Source organism: Dendropsophus ebraccatus, chromosome 8 (assembly GCF_027789765.1).
Source record: "Dendropsophus ebraccatus isolate aDenEbr1 chromosome 8, aDenEbr1.pat, whole genome shotgun sequence".
Lineage (NCBI taxonomy): Eukaryota > Metazoa > Chordata > Amphibia > Anura > Hylidae > Dendropsophus > Dendropsophus ebraccatus.
Genome location: NC_091461.1, coordinates 84120868 through 84148143, shown reverse-complemented (window position 1 = coordinate 84148143; position 27276 = coordinate 84120868). Strand labels below are relative to the sequence as shown.

The 27276-nt window shown below is 44.0% G+C and overlaps 1 protein-coding gene across 1 annotated transcript in view; it reads right to left on the bottom strand.

The window, feature by feature from the left end:
• Window positions 1-787: 787 nt before the first annotated feature.
• Window positions 788-27276, bottom strand: part of DTX4 (deltex E3 ubiquitin ligase 4) — a 49101-nt gene continuing 22612 nt past the window's right edge. The window contains exons 2-9 of the mRNA XM_069979245.1: window positions 20563-22288; window positions 12070-12131; window positions 11809-11961; window positions 9012-9073; window positions 7590-7691; window positions 5979-6140; window positions 5207-5296; window positions 788-2634 (exon numbers count right to left, since the gene is read on the bottom strand). Of these exons, the coding sequence (XP_069835346.1) occupies window positions 2422-2634; window positions 5207-5296; window positions 5979-6140; window positions 7590-7691; window positions 9012-9073; window positions 11809-11961; window positions 12070-12131; window positions 20563-22288 (2570 nt within the window). The 3' untranslated portion in view covers window positions 788-2421. The remainder of the gene's footprint in view (window positions 2635-5206; window positions 5297-5978; window positions 6141-7589; window positions 7692-9011; window positions 9074-11808; window positions 11962-12069; window positions 12132-20562; window positions 22289-27276) is intronic.

The window sequence follows — 27276 nt, the reverse complement described above, 5'->3', positions numbered from 1 at the left end:
GGCCCCATAGCAGCCGCTATGGCTGCTATAGTGGTAGTTACGCCCCTGGCTCTGCTGCTTTCACACTTCAACTCCGCTCTGCAGCTGCACCACTTTCAGGTCACATGTCTCCCAGTGTCGAGAAGCCACAGTATAAAACATTAGGTAAACTAGGAGCCATGTGACCGGAGCTGAGTGACGTCACCGTGTCATCTGACTGCCGTTGTGAAGTACAGGAGCAGGTCTGTGCGGGTGCGATGGGGATGGGCTGGTGAGGGAGAGCGACGGTGTTGACAACGGGCGGGCCGGCCGGTGGGCGTCTACAGCGGCATGCCGGCATTTGGACCCGGCATGTTCGCTTTATAAGACGCACTGAGTTTTTTTCCCCACTTAGGGTATATTCACACAGGCGGGCTCGCAGCGAGATTCTCGCTGCGAGCCCGGCAGGTCCTGGCAGTTCCCATACACTACATACTTGCTGCGGTCTAAACGACCGCAGTGAGTATGTAATTATACCGCCCTTAACCCCTTCTGCTCCCGCCCGGCTCCCCCGCTGTAAGCATACTTTACCTGTCCTTGCTGCACAGGTCCGGCGTCCTGCTCTCCCGCCCGGCCAATCAGTGGCTGCGGCGGGGCAACACACTAATTGGCCGGACAGGAGAGCAGGACGCCGGACCCGTGCAGCAAAGACAGGTAAAGTATGCTTACAGCGGGGGAGCCGGGCGGGAGCAGAAGGGGTTAAGGGCGGTATAATTACATACTCGCTGCGGTCGTTTAGACCGCAGCAAGTATGTAGTGTATGGGAACTGCCAGGACTCTCGCTGTGTACTCGCCCGTGTGAATATACCCTTGGGGGGGGGGGGGCGTCTTATATAAAGCGAAAAATACGGTAATTGATTTTGTTTTCTATGTCTTCTGCTCTGTGCATGTGTAAAGCAAGAATGAGATTTCTGTCGGTTTGCAGATTCCAGAATGAGATCTCACAAGGGCAAACAAGGGCAAAACCTGCTCAGAGTGGGGTGAAAAATAACATCTTTTCCCCAACATTTTAAGGTAGCCTGGTTTACGAAAAGACAAAGAACACAAAAGAAAATAATCCAAAAATAACAGTTCTAGATATCTTATAATGGGGTTTTCACTTTGAAGTATACTGTATATTGAAAATGACCATAAAAAAAACCTGAGATTGTATTCAAAGGCAAATTGCTTAGTTAGTTACATCAGGCTAGACTTTACCCAGAAAGAATAATCTACTCTTTCTTCTAAGTTAAACTAGCCACATATAAAGGCTCCACAGTTATGCTAGGAGGTTATAATTATTATTTTTTTTAACAAACAAACAAACCAATTGAAGAACAATGAAATGCATCTCCTAGAGAGTGAACGAGAACTAGTAGATGACAAACAGGCATTGATTCTTTGCAGGTTTTACTGTTTTATGTATCACATTTGACTAAGGCTGGGTTTACACTTTATTTTTGCAATCCGTTCTTTGCAAAAAAAAAAAAAAAAAAGGATGGAAAAAACGGATGCATGTGTGTGCATCCCTTTTGATCCGTTTTTTCATTGAATTCCATTATAAAAAAAATGGACCAAAACGCATCCTTTTTTTTTAACTGACACAAAAATGAGGTCGACTATATTTTTGTGTACGTTAAAGAAACGGATCTGTTTTGATCATTTTTTTTTAATAATAGAAGTAAATGGAAAAACGGATCAAAATGGATGCACACAATTGCATCTGTTTTTTTCATCAGTTTTTCATCCGCAAAAAAACGGATGAAAAAACGGATTGCAAAAACTTAGGGTGAAGCCAGACTAAAGCTAATCAGATTTAAAAAAAAATATATATCTTTTACTTCCACAGATACCCAAGAAGGATCTAGCAGAAAATTTCTTAATAGTGAGCTCTTTCTACAGGGGCCCTAGTATTGCCTAAACTAGACCACTTATTTAATTACACAAATCGATTATCGGCCGTAATGGCCGATAATCGGTCAAATACGTCCGATAATTGCTCTGTGTAATAGGGCCTTTAGGCAGTGTATGTCTAGGAACTATTCTCAAATGATATGTGGTCTGTAATAATAATCAGCTCTTTTTTAAGAATAAAAGTAGGGGTTTTACATCTAATTATTTTTTCGTCATACAGAACTTATTGAATATAAAGGGCTAGTAACAATCCTGAACTTATGAGCTATAACTTCAAATTCACTCAACAACAGAGAATATGAAGGCAATGATTAGATTAACCTGCAGAGAATCCACACCGAGAGAAGAAAAATACTCGTACAAAATATAGAAATATAAATACAAATGTAAATACTCTGTTCTGCACTAAAAGCAGACAACTGTATACTTCGGAAATGACTGGTTAATGTAACCACTGCAATGACTTTAAGCAAACTCTGCTGGTATGTCACTGGCATTTGATGTACCAGATCAGTCCATTGACACCCCCCAATCCTGGAGCTGACGCAAGACACTGTCCAGATAACGGGAGTCTGGAAATCCTTTTCCAGTTACATTAGATCCAAACTCTGTCTTGAGTGGGATTCGGGAAATGGATACAGAGTCTAGGACACCAGAAACACGTGAAGGTAGGACTGGAAAGAGGAGGCGACTTTCCCAGGCTTTTATCAAGAGGAGAAGGACCTACAAAGAAATAAAGACCAGAGTCAGAAGTTCATTAAAGTTCAATGAGGTCAAACAGTCTTGGCTGGAGAGCATTTAATTTAATTTATTAAATTTAGTAGCATTTAATTTAGTATATTACATGACTGATGTAATTTAAATAAGTTATATGTTATCAACTATATCAAAGGTGGTGTCCAGGGAGTGGAAAATGTATTACTTAGCCCTATTCCTAGGAGTGATGGGGCAGACAGGGCCGTTTCAATAAGTTAAAAGAGCGCGATCAGCCGACATCATGCATGTTGGATGATCGTGGTCTTTTATTTAAAGTGTCACTGTCGTGAAATTTTTTTTTGCAGAAATCAATAGTCCAGGCGATTTTAAGAAACTTTGTAATTGGGTTTATTATCCGAAAAATGCATTTTTATCATGAAAAAGCAGTTTGAAGCTCTCCCCCCTGTCTTCATTGTTCTCCTATGGAGAGAGCTAAAGAAAAGACCAAAACAGGACAACAAAGAGTTAATCTACAAATCCCTCACCCGTTATCTGTTCTGACCATCACCAGTGACCTGTCTGAGCTCGGATTACAGCTGTCACCCAGCTCCGTGCCTGTAATCCTCTGTTATCTGCTTTCTGCTGCCGGCTAACTCCCTCCTTCCTCCTCCCCCCTCCCCTCTCCCTAGAACAGACAGGGTACGTCTCCTGCAACAAGTCACAATTTTCAGATTTTTCAGAGTGGATGAAAAAGAGGAAGGAGGATACAATTACAAAGTTTCTTAAAATCGCCTGGACTATTGATTTCTGCAAAAAAAAAAAATACGACAGTGACTCTTTAACATGCACTATTAGAGCAAGCGATCGGCCGCAAGGGCTGGTGATCAGCCAAGTATAGCCGATAATCTTTTGGTGTAATAGGACCTTTACAACCTACAAGGGAGGAAGGGAAACAATAGGTAAGGGAGATAGTAGTAATCTGTAAATGGTTAAGTCTGCAGACGATCATGGCGCAATATAGTGGCAGCAGGGTTATTTTAGGTTGTAGGCATTCCAGAAGAGATGGGTTTAAAGGTTTATTTTGAAGGTCTTAATTTTGGTTGAGAGCTGGAGTTGTCAAGGTAATTAGTTCCTCTGCATAGAGGGAGCACAGGAGAAAGTTGATTAAGATGTGGATAAAGGAAGAGCACAAGCAGAGGCCTTCAGAGGAGCATATATTATATGATTGCAGCAACAAGTGACACTAGTAGATAGCTATCTACTAGTGTAGAGGGAAGCAAAATATTTGATGTAGATTGTTGCAGTAGTCCATGCAGGAGATGATGAGGGCATGTACAAGTAGTTTAGTGGAGAAATCAGCTGCTTCTTAAAATGTTTTCAAGGAGAATGTGTAAGGAAGTGGTTAGGGCCTGGATGTGCTGTTTGAAAGAGAAAAGAATTGAAGGTGACCAAAGGTGGCAAACATGTGGGACAGGGAGGAGAGTGGAACCTTTAATTATAAGATCCAGTAGGGTGGTGGTGGTGGAGTTTCAAGTGGGAAATTCAGTTGTCTTCATGTTGAGTTTTAGAAAGCAGGAGGAAAAAAAGGAAAATATAGCTGACAGACAGATATGGACTCTGGTTAGCAGAAAGGTGACATCCTTTGTGAAGTAGATTTAAATGTCATGAGCATAAAAAAGGTATTTGACGCCATCTATTATGTGTTAGGGTGCGTTCAAACTACGTAACCCGCACTGAGAAAATCCTGCGGATTCCGCCACTCGCCCCCACACTCTTCTATTTGACTCTATGCCCGTGTTATAGACTCCATTCTATGCTTGGGCAAATTCCTGCCAGAGCATAGAATGGACTCTATGGCACAAACGGAGAGTCAAGCGGGGGGAGTGGTGGAATTCACGGGATGTTATCTGCGCAGATTCTGTAGTCTAAACACGCCCTCACAGGTCAAAAGTATAGACTGAGAAACGTAGAGGCCACATGACAGAGCTTTGGCGGTCTCCAACAGTAAGAGGATGAGGAAGTGGTGTGTGAGCCACTGATTATAACGTTGGTGAGATATGAGGAGATAAAGGAGAAGGCCAAATCTCTGATGACAGCTGTGTCAGTACAGTAGCGGGAAGATTTGAACAGGTTCGGAGCTCTAGTCATCATGATACATGATGCTTGGAGTTCCTGATGCTGGGCTGGCAGCTTCACGCTCCGTAGCATCAGTGATTTACAAATGCCCCCTTACTTGCGTATCACTAGTTTCTACTTAAATAAGCTTTAAGGAATGTAAACATCTCTAAATGTTCGAGATCAGCATCCTATCAGCACACTAGTAGTTTAATTACAATGCAATTTAGGACCTAACCGATCAAGTTATTTTTTAATTCGTTATTTTAGTTACTTAGTCTAAAAAAAAGTACCATATTATATCAACTTTACTTTCCACAGTTGTCATTTTTTAAATCAAACTACTGCTTTACTAACTCATGTCTATAGAAATGTCTATACACAATATAAAAATACTAACTAAACAACTGAATAATAATAACTCCTCTTTTAGAACTGCTGTTTAAAAGAAGGTTACCAGCTAGACCTAATATGACACACTCACCTTTCTCCCTTTTTTTGTGTTAGGGAGGTAACAGTGAAGTGGGAAGTCAGGGGCTGTAAATTTCATTCCTGGGTGAGGTTGGCCTGGACCCTAGAGGCGACAAAAGAAAAAGTATTTTAAAGGTGCCTCATCAGGCAAACATGGTAAGATCGCTAGGTTTGTTCCTACCAAGGTAGATTTATTTATTATGCTGTAATATATTATATGTGTAACTACCTATATTAGAAACAAAAGACAAAATGTGATATATCAGATATAACATATATATAACCTATTCTTGGGAAATATATTGATATAAACGTATAACTAAAGTAATTTACCAATAGATAAAAAGTGAATGGTCCTCAAGATACTTCTATAATGATATGTACGGATAAGTATAAAAGGTCAGTAAAAATAATAGACAATGGATGTACAGGGTTGCAGAATTCAATCAGGCTTAACTCCATGAATATATTAGAAAACAACAACTTTAATATATTACAAAGAAAATCGCAAATAAAATGAAAAAAGATAAAAATTGTATGAACAAAAATATGAATAATTGTGAAAATAAGAATGATAAAAAGTAAGTAAAAATAAAAGTACCACATGGGCCCTCTGGGTATAATGTTCATAAAATTATAGAGAGTAAACTTGCATGTACTCCTATTCCTCTCTTTAGACAGGGTATTGTTTGTTGCTCATGGGTTATGGTTCTCAATACAAAGCTGCACCCATATCTGCTAAAGTAATATACCAACACAACATGTATGTCCTTCACTGTCTGTACCTGAACTCCAGGAGCAATATGGTAAATGATGCGTATAGTTTCACTGTCAGGATACCCAGGCAAGGAATGAGGAATAACATGGAAAGTCATCTTCCCTGGAGGCTGAGACCCTATTTTCACTCCATATAATGTTTGACAAGTTGGGCAACGTAAAGTGCCATCCTGTTAGAAAGAAAAATTTTAAATGTAGGATTCCTTTTCTTTTTCAATAACATTTACTAGATTCCTCTGTATTTTCATTGTATACCAATACTACTCTTAAATCAGTTCATGGTTACTGACAAAAGGCGGCTTGTTTAAATATTGAGTGACCAGGATAAAGTACATATATAGAGAGTACATTAAAGGGGGTACTACGGTGAAAATCTTTTTCTTTCAAATCAACTGATTTACGAAAGATAAATAGTCTTGTAACTTACTTCTACTTTCCATACTTATCAGCTGCTGTAAGTCTGTAAGGAAGTGGTGTTTTCTTTCCAGTCTGACACAGTGCTCTCTGCTGGCAACTCTGTCCATATCAGGAACTGTCCAGAGCAGTAACAAATCCCCAAAGAAAACCTCTCCTGCTCTGGAAAGTTTCTGACATGGACATAGGTGGCAGTAGAATACACCACTTCCTGCAGGACACACAGCAGCTGGTAAGTATGGGAAGACTTGAGATTTTCAGATAGAGGTAAATAACAAATCTATATAACTTTCTGAAACCAGATGATTTGAAAGTAAAGATTTTTGCGGGAGTACCCCTTTAAGCCCTATGTATTCATACATTGCCCATAAGGGGTCCATATTATGGAATGACTTAGGGTCCTATTCCACGGGCCGAGGAGGGCCCGATCAACGATGTAAACGAGCGGCGATCTACTAGATCGCCGCTCGTTTACTGGGCCTATTCCACGGCCCGATGATCGTTGAGCAAGGGCTGCAAGGACATTGTTCCCGATGTCCTTGCAGCCCTTGCAGCATCATACATTACCTGGCTGCAGGGCTTGTCCTCCGCTCCGTCTCCTCCCAGGGTCTCCCGCGCTCTATCTTCTGAATGGTCGGTCAGCTGACAGGCCACACTCAGCCAATCACAGGCCGCGGCGGTACCGGCCTGTGATTGGCTGAGCGCTCCGTCAGCTGACCGGCCATTCAGAAGATAGAGCGTGCGGGACCTGGGGATGAAGACAGCGCAGAGAAGAAGCCCTGCAGCCAGGTAATGTATGATGATGATGATGATGCTGTTTCTTCTCAAATTGTCGGTTGCCCGCCGCGCACCGCTATTCAACCGTAGCGATGCACGGTGGGGAACGATGATTTTAGGTCTGGCCCTAAATGAACGATCAGCCGAAGACACGATCATCGGCTGATCGTTCTCTCTATTTCACCGAACGATAATCGGCCGAATCGGGCTAAATGGGCCCGATCCGGCCGATTATCGTTACTGTGGAATAGTGCCCATAGTATGTGTCTGACATAGATATTTTATGTCAGTATAATCTCAGTAGTTCTATCTAGTACATCCTAAGGTTTATTTTTATTAGCATTCCCCTTCTAGCTACTGTGCCTCTGGCCAAGTTTACCATACTTAACAGTTTTAACATAAAAGCTCTTTGTTTCGTGGTTTCAGACCTTGTACAGAGTTGCCAGACAACGGACATGGTAGGCATGACCACAGCGGTATAATCTGCCAACTTCTCCTTCTGTCAGAGTTCTTTTACAGTGAGTACAATCCTAGATGTAAAAACAAGTAGTGTTATAGACTAACAGTCATGTAGGTACGTAATAATGTGAAATAATAAATGTGCACATAAATGCTACTACACACTAAGTCTTACCATATCTATATCTTTTTCCTTATCAGACAGATTCTTTTAAACTATGTATATGATCAGTAGTGACAATATCGTGATTTACAGAGCTCCTTACAGCCTCAAAGGTATTAATATTCTTTCATGATAAATTCAATGCGCACGTGACTTAAAGGGGTATTCCACTCAAACATAACTTTTTATATGTTGCTGCCCATAGTGAGACTAACAATTCCTTTCATACTTGTTATTATCTATTCAGTCTCCTTCTCCTGAGCTTCTGCTTTCTGTGAAAACACAAAAATCTGTGTGTAAGCCTTTCTCTCTGTCTTCCCCTCCTCCCCTCTCCCTTCTGAGACAAGTCCCTGTGTTTTATCTGCAACATTGTAGCTTCTTTGTAGTGCTGGGAGGGTTATTCTGAGGTCAAGTTGCTAATGAACTCACTGTTATTAATCCTCCCAGCATTACAAAGACGCTATAATGTTGCAGATAAAGCCAGTCAGGGACTTGTTTACATCAGCAGTCTCAGAAGGGACCCTCCCAGGGGGAGACAGAGAGAATAGCTCACATACTGTTTTTTGTGTTTTCAGCAGAAAGTGGCCACTCAGTACTGGGGAAGAAGCCTCAATATATAACAAGTATGCAATGAATATTTAGTCTCACCATGGTAGCGGGGTAACAGGACCCGAGACGAGACGTGTCAGCTCTGCTCAGTCAGTCAGTGGCTGTAGCAGGGTCTCACCTCGGCCGCTGACTGACTGAGCAGGCCTGCGCCTGAATAGTGTATGTAGATATCTTATAACTAAAGCAGGCTATTGTTTTACGGTCAAAGTAGCATTCCAGGACTTCCCACAGGGGTGGTAAAACCTCTTCAAATTTCATACACTGATGTTTAATAAAACCTGTCATGGCAACATACCTGTGTCTCATATACATAATGCCGGACACTCATCTTAAAGGGGTTGCTCCGTGTAAATGCTGTGTTAGTGCTGCCAGGGCTACAGAGAACATAATAGTGGTTTATGCTGAGTGGTCATTTCCTGTTTGCACGACACGTCAGTGGAATTTCCGAAGAAGGAACAGCTGCAAACACCAGATAGCCTGGAAACCGGTAGCTGTGGCAGTGCAGGATGGGTAAGTATACCCAGCTAGTATGTTCCCTGTAGCCCCGGCATCACATTAAATTAACACAAATAGTACACACAATCATACAATATGCGGGGAAATATCACAAACTTCATACCTCTGATGGAGAGTTTCTCATTCTTTGCAAGAACTGCTTTATCATTTCTTCTGGCTTTTTTGCTATAAGAGATTAAAAAATAGCAATAAGAAAAGATTATTTTACATATATCCTCCACCTTGCAAAAGTGTTGCAAGCATGCCTCATCTTTTAAATTGATGGTTACATGTGTATCTCTGTAGTGTCTGATTTTGTATATGTATGTACCCTCAGAATGTGTTGCAGAGTATGGTGGCACTATAGAAATAAGTATTATAAATATTATTTAAAAAACACTTGTCTAATTTGCCCATAGCAACCAATTTAAGACCTGGTCTGATGATACACATGGGCATGCATGAAACAGCTATCACGCTGCATTGAGGAACTGGCGTCTCTGCCACTAGCCTTCCATGTTTGGCGTTTAATTGATCATCTTCAATAAAATATAAAGTTTTTAATGGTGAGTGAGTGCCCTTCACATCTCCTTACATCTATTTTGTGCACTGTATTGTAAGGTTATACAGGTGGAGCAGTAAGTATTAATACAGATAAAGCAGGGTTACTACAGGTGGAGCAGTATGTATTTCTGCAGTGTGGTGTTGGGTTATACACAGGGAGCAGCACCGTGGCACTGTTTTACAGGCGGAGCAGTATGTACTTCTGTAATGTGGTGTTGGGTTACTACAGTTGGAGCAGTATGAATTTCTGCAGTGTGGTGTTGGGTTATATAGGTGAAACAGTGTGTATTTCTGCACTGTGGTGTTAGTGGAGCAGCATTTACTTCTGCATTGTGGTGCTGGTTTGATTCTGCTCTGGGATATTATATTGCATTACAAGGTTATCCGGCATTGTGCATAAGTACTTGTTTGCCTGGTGAGGTTCAGGTACAAAATGTTTTAGATGCCCTAATCTATGCCATTGAGGTTACTCTGGTAGCTTGTGCCAATCTACACAGAAAGTAGATGTTTTTTTATCCATTCAGTGAAGCATAAATGTAATAGATAGAGTACACGTTTCAGCTAAAAAGCCTTCATCAGCTTGTTTGCCGAAATGTGTACTCCATGTATCTATTGAACTGTATTCACAAACGTTGGTGAGTCTCTCTCTATACTACTATTTGTACTTCTCTACCTCATGCACTACAGCTCCACAGAGTGCCAACCCCCTCCTATACAACAATCTGCACAGAAACTAGGGGTGTCAACTCAGTATTTGAACAGTTAAAGGCAACCAGTCACACTCCCTCAGGGAGGTGACTGGTTGCCTTTAAAGGGGTACTCCAGCGGGGGGGGGGGCTGTTTTGGGATCTGGCCGGGGAGGAGGTGGCTGAGAAAAAAGACATCCACTCACCTCCCCGGATCCAGCGGCGGGTCCCGTGTCGCGGCGCTCTAGTCCCCGGTTCCCGGCCGCTTCCTGGTGTCTGACGCGGGCTCGAGACGTGACGTCTCAAGTCCGCTCAGCCAGTCAGAGACAGAAGCGGGATCCGTTTCAAGTCCGCTCAGATCCCGCCTCTGTCACTGACTGGGAGACACCAGAAAGCATCTGGGAACCGGGGACCGGAGCGCCGCAATACTGGACCCGCCGCTGGATCCGGGGAGGTAAGTGGTCGTCTTTTCTCTCAGCCACCTCCTCCCTGGCCGGATCCCAAAATAGCCCCCCCGCTGGAGTACCTCTTTAACTGTTTAGATACTAAGTTTAGATGGCCTCAGTCTCTTACAGCTGCCAGGCTCAGCTCTCCAACACTCCCTCCGGTGGGATGGCATTTTCACAATATCGATCTTTAAAGGAGAAGTCCAACAAAGCCTAAAAAAATGCAGACAGGCAGGGGTGTGTGGAAAAATAAAAAACAATGTAAACTTACCTATCCTCATGCTCCATAGCGATGACCCTGGGTCCCATTGACAGTTGGTGTCCTGAAGCCCTCCTAGCTGCAACATCAAATACTGGGCTAAATGATTGCCTGCTCAGACAATCAGTGACTGAGGCGGGACACTGTGACTGACTGGCTAAGCGGGCAATCACTTAGTTTCCAGTAGAAGATGACAGCTTGTGGCCATCAAAGGGACCCAAGAGCGGCGCAATGGAGGCACGAGGAGGAGCAAGTTTTCTTGTTTATTATCTTCTCGCACCCTTACTGCCATTTTCATGTTCATGGGACTTTTTTTTAATTCTCTGGGCACCCAAAAACTAGGCATGGGGAGTCAAAGCAGCATGTAGTACCACTGTCTCCACCCTATTTCCAGCTACTCACGCTTGCTTGGCATCCTGAGCTTTAAAAGTTAATGCAAAGCCCAGAGTTCAGGATACCCATTACAGGTTGGGAAGAGAGCAGAGGCAAATTGACTACATGCCTCTCCAACTACCCCCCTCCATGCCTAGTTATCGGGTGCTGGGATAGAGGAGTTAAGATCAATTTTTTTAAATTGCTGCCCCTGCTGGATACTGCTGGGAACAGTACTGCCTTGTACTGAGGCCAAGTCACTCCCTCCAGGAGATGATTGGTTCCCTTTAACTGTCAGGATTGTTTTGCATCTACACTCCTGACACTGACAGCCGCCTCCTGCCGTCAATGACAAGGGAAAGGCTCCTATGCCCATGCCATCCTGTGGATGTAGCTGCACGCCCATTTGTAAGAACGACCAAAATGGATGCACAGTTACGCTCATTTGTGAAAAGGGTTTAAGAGAAGGAATGTAAATACAAACTTACTTTCATTGTTTTCTTAGCAGGATACAGATAAGGGTGGGTGGGCATTACTATAAACAAATAAACAAATATTTTTAGAAGAAAAGAAGTTTTTGTAGAGGTCCCTCACCTTTCTTATTAGTTATTTTACGACTGGTCCCTTGAATTCCAGGAATTGGACGTAGATCTCTTTTCTTAACAGGAGGTGGATGGAGAATAGGACAAGCAGGGACTGATAGACAGACAGGAAGCCCTGCAGCACTCATCAGGAGACCACTAATACCTAATGTAAAAGTAATATTTAGTTATTAATAATGCTTTGAACTATGATTATTGTATTTGCGTTTTGTATGTTTGAAAAACTTTAGTTTGGTTTTAATTATATTGTTACCTGCCAGAGCTGGTGAGACCATTCCTGAACCTTCTATATTACAGAGAGGCAGTGGTGGGACCCTGCAAATTCCCAAAAACATACAGAAATCAGTTAAAACCACTTAAACTCAATCTATATGTACACATATGTCGTTTCCACTCTTTGCAGCAGCTAAAAATATTGACCACAATACTGACAGTATTGACTGTGTAAACCCGGCCTTAGCATGAAACCACATTATAATTGGGTGATCTGAAAGACTCTGATAACTGTAAGGCCGTATCCACACATCTGTTTTTCTTCTGGGATCAGTGATGGCCTGGAGAAACCATAAGTATGATGTAAGTATTGCATCAGTTTTTGTGTATCCACAAAAACAGATAGGAGGGTAATAAATGGCCACTGGGGAGCTTGCCTAAGGCTTGCTGGGCAATTTTTCAGAAAAAAAGAACCAGACACACAAGTCATCTGTTTAAAACTGACCCATTGACTTTATTGGAGCCTCTTTTCTGCCAAAAGAGATCGTATACTTGCAAATCCTAATTTTTTGTGTGGAAAGAACAGTGTCCAAAAAAAAGAATCTGTTTCCTAAACAGAATGTGTGGATGATCACATTGAAATCAGTGGGTACTTTTTCTGTTCATAAATTTGGATCCTGATTCAAGTACTGAATATTCTGTTGTGTGGATAAGGCCTAAGGGCGTAGCTACAGGCTCATGGGCTCTGGGCAAAAGTGCTGCTTCCCCTTCCTTTGTAGCAACAATGTATGGTCCAAAAATTCTTCACACATAGAAAACCAGTAGGGGCACTCCCTAATTTGCTGTGTCTGGCCGATCAAAGTGCTGATTGGCATTAAACACACCTGCCATGTATCCTCCTACCTTGTAATGAATAAAGGCTCTACACCAGTGGCGTAGCTACCACGGTCACAGCTGCGACTGGGCCGCTACCAAGAGGGGCCCACTGCACGGTGTTTAGCTTGCGATCACAAGAGGCAGTCCAATCTGGCCCCCGGCTCACCCGCGGCTCCCTGCCTCCGTCCGGCGACCTACCCGGCAGCACAGCACAGCACTGTGTGCGGCGGGGAAGAACTTTCGGCACAGGGAGCGTCACTAACACGCGATCCCTGTACCGAAAGTAACAGCCCCGGCACATACAGAGCTCCCTGGTGCATGCGCTGCTGGGGATGCGACCGTACATAGCTAGCGAACCGCGCATTAGCCCGCCAGACTGGACTGCAGGAGAGAAGAGCCACAACTGGGGAGCGAGTTGTCAGGTGAGTCGTGTTTTTTTTTTTTTTTTTTTTAATTTAATGTGCTTTGCATGTTACTAAACATATGTGACTACTCCAAGATGGCGCCGACTTCTCTATATATGTATAGTGACTGCCATATTCATGTCTGGTTACCTTTACCTCTAGTGACAATGTCTTCCAATGCTACTGCACATGCGTGACTACTCCAAAATGGTGCTGGCTTCTCAGTCGCTTTTATATTCATATATGCGGCTGCCATATTATTGAAGCCCATACACTTCTGCCTCTAGTGGCAGCTTCTTGATGCTACTGCACATGTGCAGCTCTTCCATGGTATGATATTTTTTTCATCTAATCTGTAATTGCTTTCACATGTTGTATAGGTATATATACTATGCCCCTCACTCTACTGCCCACATCCCTGAGGAAGCCGCTAGACGGCAGAACGTGTGGGGTGATTCCTTATCCCATCTGACTCTCATTCTGTTGGACTGTATATGGTGATCTTTTTCAATTTTCTTTTTTTTTCCTATGCTCCATTATTTGTGGTTATATTTTGTTTTACTGGGTCTCTGTCTAGGTAGAGATGTTGGATTTTTGTTATTGTACATACGGTCCAGAGTCAGAGTGGTAGATTAGCCCTGGCTGGAACACCAGCAGGACTTATGGTGACATTTTAGTGTTTTTAATCTAGAGCAGTATTTGGGGTGTTGTCCCCCTCATTTTACTACTACTTTTACATTCATATATTTATGTGGTATTTTTGTATCTATGTTAGTGTTATAATAAAGATTTTTGTGATGTGCTACCATTTTTTGTGCATATGTTTTTTTCTTTTGAGAGGATGATGTACTACTTATATGCATTGGTTTAGCACTCCATGATTATTAGTGGTGCCCACTAGCTTTATTTCCACTCGTCCCTACGGCAGCACAACAGAGGGTTAACATTATTTCTCTTTTCCTACTAACAGAAGAACCAAAACAATAGTAATACACATATACTATCAATTAAGAGTAATTAGCACTAGGCACCTCCCCTACTGGCTATATAAACCCCTAGAGAACACACACACACGTGTTTTTTTCTTCTGTTCCTTCTAAGAAGAACCTTTTGTGTTATCTCGGGTTCCGTGGGCAGCGTCTCTGATGTGCGCTGCCCCACTTCCGGCCGCCTCGTCATCGTCACTTCCGGCGGTGACGTCAGCAGGTCCGGAGGCCGCGATTGGAGGTCGGGTAAGTCCGGCCCCTCTGTATTTGCCCGGGGCTTATGAATTTAAAGGTGCTGTGGACTTGAGCTAGCTCCCAGCACTCTGCCAGGAGCTCCCTCTCTGGTGCTAATAGGTATGTTAGCAGGCATAGGCTGTGCCCCCACCTGCATCTTCCATACCACTTTCAGCCTCCTTACTTACCTGCTTATATTTCAGGATGGACAATCAGCAGCACGGATCTTATGGAAAAAGGAGACGCAAGGACAGACACAGGATGTGCCGCAGCTGCGACCAGCCACTACCAGATGACAGTAGATCTGATGTCTGCCGCATTTGTTCTGCCCCGTCTTCTCGAGGAAACCTGCAGTCGGAGGCTAAGGAGTTTATGGGATGGTTCAAGAGCCAACTGTCAGATGTCTTCAGAGAGGTACAAAGCCATCACCATGCTGTGCCTACGACACAGGCTCTTGTCCCAGCCTCTGTTCTCTCTTCACCATGTCAGTCATCACAGGAGGAGGACGACTCAGTCTCAGAAGCCTCTCCTGATAAAGGTACCCCTGATCGTGGCCTCCCGGATGATTATTACTTACTGCATAAGGATCAGGTAACCTCCCTGATCACTGCGGTTAAGAAGACGGTAGAGGGCGAACCTAGGTCTTCCAAGCTCCCTAAGAAGGAGGCTCTTTTTTATTTTTCTGAGAGCTCTAGTCACTCCTTGCCTAAACAGCCGCTGTTGGACTCCCTCATGGAGGCCGAATGGGCGAAACCGGAAAAAAAGGCGGATCTAGGTTCCCGTTTCAAATCTGTCTATAAGTTAGACCCTGAGTGTTCAGAAGCATGGGATTCCGTTCCCAGTGTTGATATGGCGGTCGCCAGGTTATCTAAAAAATCGATGTTCCCCTCTGATGAATCGGTGCTGCTTAGAGACCAGATGGACAGGCGGGCCGATGGTTCTCTTAAGCGTGTTTACCTGGGGGCCGCCCAAGCTGTTAAGGCTTCCGTTGCTTCTGTGTCGGTCAGTAGGGCACTCAGGGTCTGGCTAAGCCGTTTGTCCAAAGATCTCAAGGATGGTGTCCGGAGGGAAGATATCTTGAAAGATATCCCCGATATGAAGCTAGCCGCTGAATTCCTTTCGGACTACCCCTTGGACATGATCCGCCTTAATTCCAAGAATATGGCCTCGTCCACAGTGGCAAGGAGGGCATTATGGTTGAAGGAATGGGCAGGTGACATTTCTTCTAAAAACCATTTTTGTTCCTTGCCTTTTCAGGCTGGGAACCTTTTTGGCCCTCAGCTTACCCCCATCCTGGAGGGTATGAGCTCAAAGAAAGGGGTGGCATTTCCTCAACCCCCTAGGAAGCCTAGGTTTCGCCCGCAACAGAAATCCTATCGGAGGTCTCCAGCCAGAAGAAGATTTCAGCAGAAGTCTAAGCAGAGGAAGCCCAATTACCAGGCCGATACATCATCCACGTATAAGAAAAAGCCCTCTTCGGGAGGAGCGAAGGGCTCATCCTTCTGACGCCAGCAGGCTTGTGGGGGCCAGACTCGCCCAGTTTGTTGCAGTCTGGTTTCAAACATCATCAGACTCCTGGGTCCGATCTGTCATCAGCAGGGGCTATGCTCTGGAGTTAACCAGTATTCCCCCACACACATTCTTCCGCAACTGGAGCAGTCCGCATATCCTTGGCCTGGTTCAAGAGTTCCTGGAAAAAGGAGCTCTAGAGGAAGTTCCTCGACACCAGAGAGGTTTCGGGGTATACTCCCGAGTATTTGCGGTTCCAAAAAAAGGAAGCTCTTGGAGACTGGTGGTCGATTTAACGTTCCTGAACACCTTCATAGCAAAAAAGCACTTCAGGATGGAATCAATAAGGTCCGTCAGCGCAGTCCTGCATCAAGGAGATTATATGGCGACATTAGACCTCAAGGATGCCTATTTACATGTGCCTACCCTCAGAAGTCATCGGAGGTTCCTGAGGATTGCTTTTTCGGCAGCAGGCCAGACGCGCCACTATCAGTTCACCTGTCTGCCATTCGGCCTGTCATCAGCGCCCCGGGTATTCACCAAGGTCGCGGTAATCTTAGCTGCTCATCTGAGGCTTCGGGGAGTATACATAATTCCGTACTTAGACGACTGGCTAGTCAAAGCCCCGTCTCCGGAGGAACTAGTTCACCATCTTCGCCTGACTCAGCAGACGCTAGAGGAGCATGGCTTCATCGTCAACAAGGAAAAGTCGTGCCTCTCCACAGCAAGAGTCTGCAGGTTCCTGGGCTTCAGCATCAACTCCATCTCGATGAGACTGTTCCTCTCCGCGGAGAGGTTGGAGCGCTTGGTGACAGAAGTATCTCGCTTACTTCAGGAACCAGAGGTGACGGTTCGCTCCGCCATGAGCGTGCTGGGGCTCATGACGTCTTCGCTGGACGCTGTGCCATGGGCCAGGGCTCACCTCAGACCCCTGCAGCTCGATATCCTATCTCAGTGGAACAGGAGGCCTTGGGGGCTGGACAGGCTAATAAGGTTATCATCTCCCACGAGATCAGATCTCACGTGGTGGCTTCGGCCGGACAAGATCTCGGTAGGCAGGTCTATGTCCAGTACCCCACGTCTGGTTGTGACCACAGATGCGTCAGCTCGAGGTTGGGGAGCCCACTTGAACGGCAAGTGGGTTCAAGAAAGGTGGTCCAGACAGGAAGCCTCGTACTCGTCCAACCGCAAAGCACTGCGTGCGATCCGCCTAGCCCTGCGTCATTTCGCTCCTCTGGTGATGAACCATCCTGGTTCAGTCAGACAACCTCCCAGCGGTATTCTATGTGAACAAGCAGGGGGGCACCAGATCCTCGGGTTTGATGGAGGAATGCAGTCTCCTTATGTCATGGGCAGAGAATCATCTCCTAGACCTTCATGCAGTTCACATCCGGGGCTCGCTCAACATCCAAGCCGATCTCCTCAGCAGAGAACAGCTGAATCCGGCAGAATGGGGCCTTCATCCGGAGGTATTTGCTCATCTAGTCACCCTGTTCGGGAAGCCGCAATTGGATGTGATGGCAACGAGACTCAATCGCAAGACAGAGACCTTCTGTTCAATTTACAGGACGGACGATCCAGATTACTTAGACGGTCTCTCAATCTCGTGGAAACACAAGTTCCTGTATGTCTTTCCTCCGTTTCCTCTGATCATGAGGGTTCTGACCAAGGTCAAGGAGGAGAAGGCATCAGCTCTGGCGGTCCTGCCTTATTGGCCCAGGAGGGCTTGGTTCCCTTTGGCGGTGTCTCTAGCCAAGGGACGCTTCTGGGAAATCCCTCTGAGACCAGACATTCTTCTGCAAGCAGGCCTCTTCCATCCGTGCCCAGAGAGACTGAGGTTGACAGCTTGGCTTCTGACAGGGTAGCCCTACAATCTATAGGGTTATCAGAAGATGTAATCCATATTCTGTCAGCTGCCCACAGACCGGCTACGGTGAAGGTGTACAGCCGCATCCTGAGAAAATTCAACGACTGGTGTAATGCACATAATATCCTTGCTCCAGCGATTTCACATGTATTAGAGTTTCTCAAGGAAGGTTTCAACAAAGGCCTCAAGTTCAACACCTTAAGGGTCCATTTCTCAGCGATCAATTTTCACTTTAATGGCGCATTTTCGAACCTGTCCCATGTTACTAAGTTCTTCAGAGCCTTGAAAAATCTTCGCCCTCCCGTCAAGAGTCCATTACCTGCCTGGGACTTACCATTGGTGTTAGAGGCCCTTTCTCAGGCTCCGTTTGAGCCATTACAAACTACTGATATTAGATCCGTGTCTTGGAAGACTCTATTTCTGGTGGCCATCACCTCGGCAAAAAGAGTTGGGGAAATACAAGCTCTGTCGGCAGATCATCCATTTCTGAGAATAATGCAAGATTGCTTGATCCTTCGTATGAGACCTTCCTTCCTACCGAAGGTAGCATCCTTCGCCAACATTAACCAGGAGATTTTTCTCCCAGATTTCTTTCCAGACCCTCAGGATGAGGCTCAAGCCAAACTCCACACCTTAGATGTTAAGGTCCTAATTTATTTGGAGAAGACAAAGGACTTTAGACTCTCTGACTCTCTCTTTCTCCAATACATAGGACCAAATAAAGGGAAACCAGCTTCCAAAGCGTCCTTAGCACGGTGGATTAAAGGTACAGTTTCTCAATGCTACTCTTCCTCAGGTGTATCTGCTCCAGAAGGCATAAGAGCCCATTCGACCAGATCGACAGCTGCTTCCTGGGCGGAATTGGCACAAGTATCCATGGACCAAATCTGCAGAGCTGCATCGTGGTCATCACCTGATACTTTTATCAAGCATTACAGGCTGGATGCCCTTCCTAACAGAGAGGCGTACTTTGGCAGGAGTGTGCTGGAACTGGCGACTACGTAAATCCCACCCTCTTGTTCTATTGCTTTATATATCCCTCTGTTGTGCTGCCGTAGGGACGAGTGGAAAGTTCAGATTTTCCTTACCGAAATCTTTTCTTTCCATGAAGTCCCAAGGCAGCACAAGTTACAAACCCTCATTAAATATTATTGCTGCATACTTCACGTGTGTGTCTGTTCTCTAGGGGTTTATATAGCCAGTAGGGGAGGTGCCTAGTGCTAATTACTCTTAAATGATAGTATATGTGTATTACTATTGTTTTGGTTCTTCTGTTAGTAGGAAAAGAGAAATAATGTTAACCCTCTGTTGTGCTGCCTTGGGACTTCATGGAAAGAAAAGATTTCGGTAAGGAAAATCTGAACTATATATATTGCATAGACCGCGGGCATCTATGAGGGGGACACATGAGGGGGATATCAGGGGCCATCTATAAAGGAACTAACATGGGGGGGCATCTATAAGGGGGCTAACATGGGGGGCATCTATAAGGGGGATAACAGGGGCCATCTATAAGTAGGGTTAACATGGGGTGGCATCTATAAGATGATAACAGGGGCCATCCATAAGGGGGGTAACATGGGGGGCATCTATAAGGGGGAAACATTGGGGGGCCATCTATAAGGGGACTACACGGGGGGTGTATACAATAGGGCATGTACAGAGGGATGCATATACTATAAGGGGGTCACCTAGAGAGTCAGCCTACCCACTAAATGAGGGTGTAAAGGGGCTATTACAGATATGCAGTTAGTAAAGAGATGCGGATGGTGCCAGAGTGAGGAGCCTAATATGTCTGTCTGGCAGATTCTGTAGATTTGTGGCTCGGAGAAGTTCTCATAATGGCCCAAGAGGACAAACTGGAAAAGGGAAAAACTTTGATCAAAGAAGACGTCCCCTGTGAGTCACTTGATATAACTGCAGTGTAATGTATATGGTGTATAGAGCCTGTGTAGAGCTGAATCCACCTCTATATGACTGGATGAGGTCATAGTGATCTGTGTACAGTGGATTTTATTCCGTAGTAGCAGTGGTGTTAGTCAGTATGTGGTGGTTATATTTGTTACTTGTAATCTGGTACTGTGTTTAATTGGATTTAGTATACTGGATTTGGTCAGTAACAATATGGTGGAGATGGTAGTGGTGTGGCGGTAATATTTGTATACTGTATACTGGTATTATCGGCAATATTGGTCTCAGTATACAGGATTTGGTTAGTAACAGTATGGCGGTAATATTTATGGTGATAATATTTCCTATATACTGGTAATATCGGTCTTGATATAGATATACACACAACAATAGCATCAAGGGGGGGGGGGGCAAGTTGACCTCTTGCACCAGGGCCCAAGAGACATTAGCTACACAGCTCTACACAGCGAATCAGTGAGTGCTGCTACATTTTTTCTACTTGTTAGTGAATAAAAGATACTTGCAAAATATCAATTTCAAAAACTCACTAATCACTGACTGCTTAGATCCCACCACTTGACAGGTGCCATTGTCATGATGGTAATATGGTATTTATGTTAAACTTATGGCTGATTAATATATATATATATACATATATATTATATTTTTTCTTGATTTACATTGAATATTCAGAAAATACAGCAACTAACAATCAGTAAGAAGCCTGAGCACAAATCCAACCTTACCTTGTGATGCTGTTGGCCTTTTGACTTTGATCCCCGCCATTCCACAATCCATTGGTTTCTCTCTGTCCTCCAGGCCAACTGGCAGATTTTACACTTTGTACCAGAAGACATTGTGGACAAGTACAGGGTGGTGGACTTCTACTTCTTCTCAGCGAAGTTGATCTATATAATCCTCTACCAGCTGAAGTGGATTTTGAATGGCTGAGGACAGGATGGGTGTTTGCTAGACCAGGTTTGGAGTCAGTGCATCTTGAATGAGATCTAACAAACTCAGGCTTAGCATCTGAAAGTCTAACATTAGATCTCACAAACTCAGGTCTTGAGCCTGCATTTCCACAGTCCAAATTCTCTACAACTAATTGAGCATCATCGTGCCAGGATTCTGTTCTAGCTAGCACCGGTTTAAATTCTGCTTGTCTTGAGTCAGATCTGTCATATACAGGTTTAGAGGTAGACCTAACCAATACAGGTCTGTAGTCAGAAGGTCGAGAAATAAACCCAGTAGATTCAGGGTTATCATAAGGTCTAGAATTAGATCGGAAAAATTCTGGTTTACTTTGGTCTGGCCTAGAAATTGATCTGCGCAATTCAGTTCTATACTCTTCGGGCCTAGAATTTGACCTATTTAACACAGTTTTATAATTTGAAGGCATTACTAGATCTGTTCTCAATTCTTTGTGCCTTAAATCTGATTGTACCAGTGCTGATCTAGAAGCTGCCCTTTTAGAATTAGATCTCCCTAATGCAGGGCTACAATTATCATGTCTACAGTCAGAATTTAAATGTGTCCATTGGGGTTGGATGGTTTCTTTAGACTCCAGCAGAAAAGCATTTGTTTTCTCAGCCCAAAGATTGGAAGTAGGTGGAGTGGTTTTGCAATAGGAGGGCCCATTACTTGGGGTTATTACGCTGGTTTCAAAGTTAATTAATTCATTGCTGGTATTTTGTACATCTTGATTACAGTCAACTAAAAGATCAATAGAATTTAGTCCATGATTGGAATGTAATGGTCCATTTCTGTAATTTACCACACTAGAATTGAAATTCATTAATATCTGGTTTGAGTTCATCGTTTCATTACTTGAATTACCCAACATGTGTCCAATATCAGCCGAAGTATAATTGTAGTTCATAGGGTCATGTCTGCTGTGACTTGTCTGTTGCTGTAGGTTCATGTTCACATGGTTGCCGTTAATTAATACATTATCACTTGTGCTGACAAGTGCGTGGTCAGAGTTCATTAGATCTTTGTTGGATTTAGGTATCGCTCTGTTAGAGTGCACTAAACTCTGGTTGGTATTCACTAGCAATTTGTTGAAATTTAAATCCTGACTAGGACTGGTGGGGATTTTGTACGAAGAATATGACCCATATTTTGAATGCCCATTCAGAAGTTGAGGCACCACAGGATGAAAATTAACTGGAGCTGAAGAACACTTTATTCCAGCTGTAGGGTAGGGAGTCTGAGCTCGAGCACGAACTCTTATTTTCTTTTGTGAGGGAAATTCTACTTGAGTCATGGTTTGAAAGCATATATGAGACCCACTGCAGGGCTCTCCGAGACGAACACCAGGCTGATGTCTCTCAAAAGCTTCTTGGATCAAGATTGATAATCTGGTTTCAAATGGGACCCACTGTCCTGGGAGCTCCTCCCATTCCCACATTATTCCTCGCCCAGGTGCACTGGAAGGGGGAAAGCTCATTCTTCTTGCTGGATAGAGAGTTCCTATAAGGAAAAAATGAACAGTTATTATATAAATTTCTAAGGGTAGTATGTACATTTTGCTCAATATTAATAATGTAAAAATTCTATAAATTCTGTAAAAGCAAAAAGAGAATATTATTTTGTAACTTGTAAAAGAAATCCATCCATTCATTTAGCTTATTACCCTGCAGTGGTGATCCATAGAAAGACAGAAAAAATAGGAAACTCCATGAGGTAAAGTCAATGTTCCCCATCTGAAAGAGAAAATAATTCTTCCTGGCTGTAAATCTGGCAACCAGATTTAAAGGGACTCCTTTGACACCTACAAAACACCCCTAACATTAAGTTATCATAATTCTCATTAGATAAAACAAAGCTGATAGTCTCCTCTATTATATTTTTGAGCTAAGTAGTCCTCTATGCATCAACATGTCCAGTGTGTAGGCTTACGACTACACGTTCACATTCAAAACTGGTGACACTTAGATAGCTGTTAGATCAGGGAAACACACTGTATCTTTCATATATCAGGCTGTGCTTCCAGAATCTAGGAAAACACACTGTTACAAAGAGTCAGAAAGGCTTTTCTAAGCCCCCAGAAAGCTGCAAGCTGGAATGTCTCATCACTTACCCTTCCAGCTTGATTGACACCCGGAAGTTGAGTCCCAAGCATGTTCAGGTATCTCTCTTGTAAGTGCAGAGAGATATATATAAAAGATACCATATGTCTCCTTGACCTAACAGCTACCTTACATGGCCGATTGTTGGGCAGGAGCATTGCTAGAAATGGTACTGTGGCTGATAATAGGCTTGTGTAAAAGTGACAGTGATCAGCTGAGGACAGGGAAAATACCTGATCCTCGGCTGATCGTGTCTTTTAAGCCTGCTTCATAATATATTATTGGCCACATATCTTTCCGTGAAACAGGGTTGTGTGGTCAATAATGATAAAGGAAAATTGACAGCAGATACATATATACGTGCTGTCAATTTCCGGATCATGCAGCAGTACATACTTACCTTGTGCGCTGGTGCTGTGATCTGGCATCCTTTTCTCTCGCCCTTACGTCCATGCTACTGTATCTTCAAAACCCCTCTTATCCATGCTGTCAGTTTCCATGGCTGCACGAACGATAATGGGTTCATTCCTGCAGCCAGACTGCTCAATTTCTCATGCTGTGTAAAGGGGCTGTAAACGAGCGCCGATCTCATCGGTGCTCATTTGCGGTCGCCCGTGGCAGAGAAATCTGTCAATGTAAAAGGAATTTAATGTCAGCAGGAATGTGAATTGTAGCTGACAGATTCCCTTTAAAGCCTTTTGCATGGGCTGATTATCAGGCAAATGAACATCCCCAGAAATGCTTGTTCACGAAAACCGACCCCTGTACAAGAGCCAACAATTAGCTGGCAACTAAACACCCATTCATCGCCTTATTGGATCTTTTGTGCAGCCAATAAAATCAGTCATTAGCCGCATATATTACTATGTAAACAGGAGATGTGAGGATGACAAGGCTGACAAAGTTTAAAGGGTAACTATTATTCCTCTTGCTCCTAAAGCGAGCGGACTACAAAACTACCAGCAGCACCATAGACTTACATTGCAAGTGGAATTATAGTTACCATTAAAGTGTCACTGTCGTTATAACTTTCACAATCACCAGTAGATGTGAAATAAAGCAAGCTTTCAATATACATTGATTATTTTTGTTGTTGTTATCACAGGAATTCCGGCCAGTACAGAGAGTCACTGCTCAATGTGTCTGTCAATCACATGACTGCCTTCTCTCTGTGAGCACTCAGATGTCCTGGGGTACTTCCTGTTTTCTGACTGTTTCCTGATTTTGGAGAAAAAGAGAGTCAGAAAACAGGGCCATGTTTTCAATTATAACTAAAATAAATAAATGAATGTAAATTGCAAGCTAGCTTTATATCACATCTACTGTTGATTTAGATTTTGACAGTTATAACCACAGTGACACTTTAACTGTGAAAAATTGGTGCAAACAAGGCCAGTGCTCATTATCTTTCCTCCAATGGCCCATGTAAAACCAATATATACATAGCTATTTGTTTACCTGTCATCTGTCTTTTTTTCTAAACTAAATAACCCTAATTTTGATCATCTTTCTGGCTACCGTAACCTACCCACTCCCCTAGCTCCACTATGTTCAATAGTGTCCAAAACCGTGCACAATATTTCATGTCCATGTCTGTCTAGTGATTTGTGCAGTGCTAAAATGATCAACTTGTTTTGTAATTAATGTCTTTTTATTCACCCTTTACTTGTCCTTGGCAGTAGCCGCCTAACACTGGTTGCTTAAGTGAAATTTACTTTTAACTAAAACGCCAAAGTAATTTGTAGTTCGAAAGGTTCCCCATCCCAGAGGGCCAACTGCATAAACAGAGGGTGATTTCTAAAGGCCCTATTATACACAGCCAATTATCTGTCAAATGAGGCAAATATTGGCCGTTGTAATAGGGCCAACAATCAGCTTGATTATAGGCTGACCACTAAATTATGACATGTCAAAAAATAATCTCTACATTTTTTGTGGGGCCCCTTTGCTTTAACCCCTAGCCGCACCAGGGCGTTATTGTACGTCCTGGCAGGAGGTTACTTTCCGCACCAGGACGTACAATAACTTCCCGGCTCCCGGTGCTCACTGTTTACACAAACAGTGACCGGGAGCCGAAACTAAACTGTCAGCTGATGACCCTGAAGGGGTCCAGCACAGGCGATCACCAGCATCAGTGGATTGGTAACGATACACTGATGCCGGTGAAGCAAGCGGTAAATCCCCGGTCCCGGCCATCCCCCTCCCCTGATGGCGTGTCCTCCCATTCCCCTCCCCTGATGGCGTGTCCTCCGTTCCCCCTCCCCTGATGGCGTGTCCTCCGTTCCCCCTCCCCTGATGGCGTGTCCTCCGTCCTCCCTCCTCTGATGCCGTGTCCTCCGTCCTCCCTCCTCTGATGCCGTGTCCTCTATCCTCCCTCCTCTTATGCAGTGTTCTCCGTCCTCCAGCCCTCCCTCTGATGCCGTGTTCTCCGTCTGCCCCCCCTCTGATGCCGTGTCCTCTGTCCTCCGTTTCCCCACCTCCTCTGATAGTGTGTCCTCCCCCGATCCTCCCCCTGCTGCTGTGTCATCCCTCCCCCGCCCCCGATCGCCGCCGCCGCTCCTCTGCCAGTACTCACCGGAGGGCCACAGTCAAGGTTGCTCCTTCCCCCTCTTCCTGGCAGCAGCACTGGCTCGCCGGATCCCGGAGCTCAGAGTGAGTTCCGGACTGGGGAGCCAGTGCTGCGAGGAGGAGGGGGAAGGAGCGATCTCTGCTGTGACCCCCTCCTGCTGCAGCAGCATGTACCAGTGCCTGTGTAATGACGCTGGTACATGCTGCTATATACTGTGATTGGCAGCTCTGTGATCAGAGCTGCCAATCACAGTATCTGATCATGGATGCAGGTTCTGATCCCTGACTTTGTGAGGGATCAGAGCCTGCATCCATATAGTGTAAAACACACACACACGCACACACAATAAAAAGTACCCCCTCCCCTGTGATCTCCCAGTAATAAGGGAGATCTTACTTAGTGTCCGTCAGTCAGCGTCTGTTAGTAAGCGTCAGTCAGCGTCCGTTAGTAGGCGTCAGTGTCAGTCAACGTCCATTAGTAAGCGTCGGTGTTAGTCAGTGTTCGTTAGTAAGCGTCAGTATCAGTCAATGTCCATTAGTAAGAGTCAGTCAGCGTCCATTAGCAGGTGTCAGCAAGCTTCAGTCACCTTCCGTAAGTGTCAGCCAGCATCAGTCAGCGTTCATTAGTAAGAGTCGGTCAGTGTCCGTTATCGAGCATCAATCAGCCTCCGTTAGTAATCGTCAGTCAGCATCTGTAAGTAAGCTTCAGTCAGCGTCCATTAGTAAGTGTACGTAAGCGTCAGTCAGTGTCCATTACTAAGCATCAGTGTCCGTTAGTTATTGTCAGTCAGCATCCATAAGTAAGTGTGAGTAAGCGTCAGTCAGTGTCCGTTAGTAAGTGTGAGTAAGCGTCAGTCAATGTCCGTTAGTAAGTGTCAGTAAATGTCCGTGCATTTACTGCTAGAGCAGGAGAGCACACACAGACAGAGGTGCTCCTTCTCTTCTGAGCCCTGTTGTGCGCCCATACAATACTTTATGTTCACTAATGGGGTATTTCTGTGCTCAGGAGAAATTGTTTTACAAATATCGGTGGGCTTTTTCTCCTCCAAGTGTTTTGAAATTTGAAAAATTTGGGGTTTCACCAATGTATAAGTGTGAAAAAAGGGTATTTTTTTTTTTCACGGCCCACTTTTGCAGAAAACTAAAAAACCTGTAGGGTCCAAATGCCCACTGTACCCCTTGTTACTTTCCTTATGGGGTGAAGTTTTCAAAATGGGGTCACTTGTGGGGGATTTCCACTGTCTTGGCACTAGGGGGGCTCTGTAACTGTAACATGGTCACCTACATTTATTCCAGCCAAATCCACACTCCAAAATTTAAAGGGTGCTCCTTCTCTTCTGAGCCATGTTGTGCGCCTGCACAACACTTTACGTCCACAAATGGGGTATTTATAAAAACTGCAGATTCAGAGGGATAAAAGTTTTATAGCATTTTACTTTTTATAGCTGGTTTGGTATGGAAAAAAATAGGATTGAATTGGAATGTCTACAAAGAAAATGGAAATTTTTACTTTTCACACTTATTTTGCAGTTATTCCTGTGAAATGCCTAAAGGGTTAAAAACAGTTTTAAATGTCAATTTGAATACTTCAAAGGGTGAAGAGTTCAAAATGGGGTGAATTATGGGGGTTTCTTGTATACAGGCCTCTAGAATATGCTTCAAAACTGAACTGATCCCTAAAAAATTCTGAGTTTAAGTTTACACAAAAATTTTAAAAATTGCTACTAAACTATTACGGCCTCTAAAATCCTAAAAAAGTTAAAACATGTTCACTAAATGCTGCCAACATAAAGTAGACATGCTATAGATATGAATTAATCA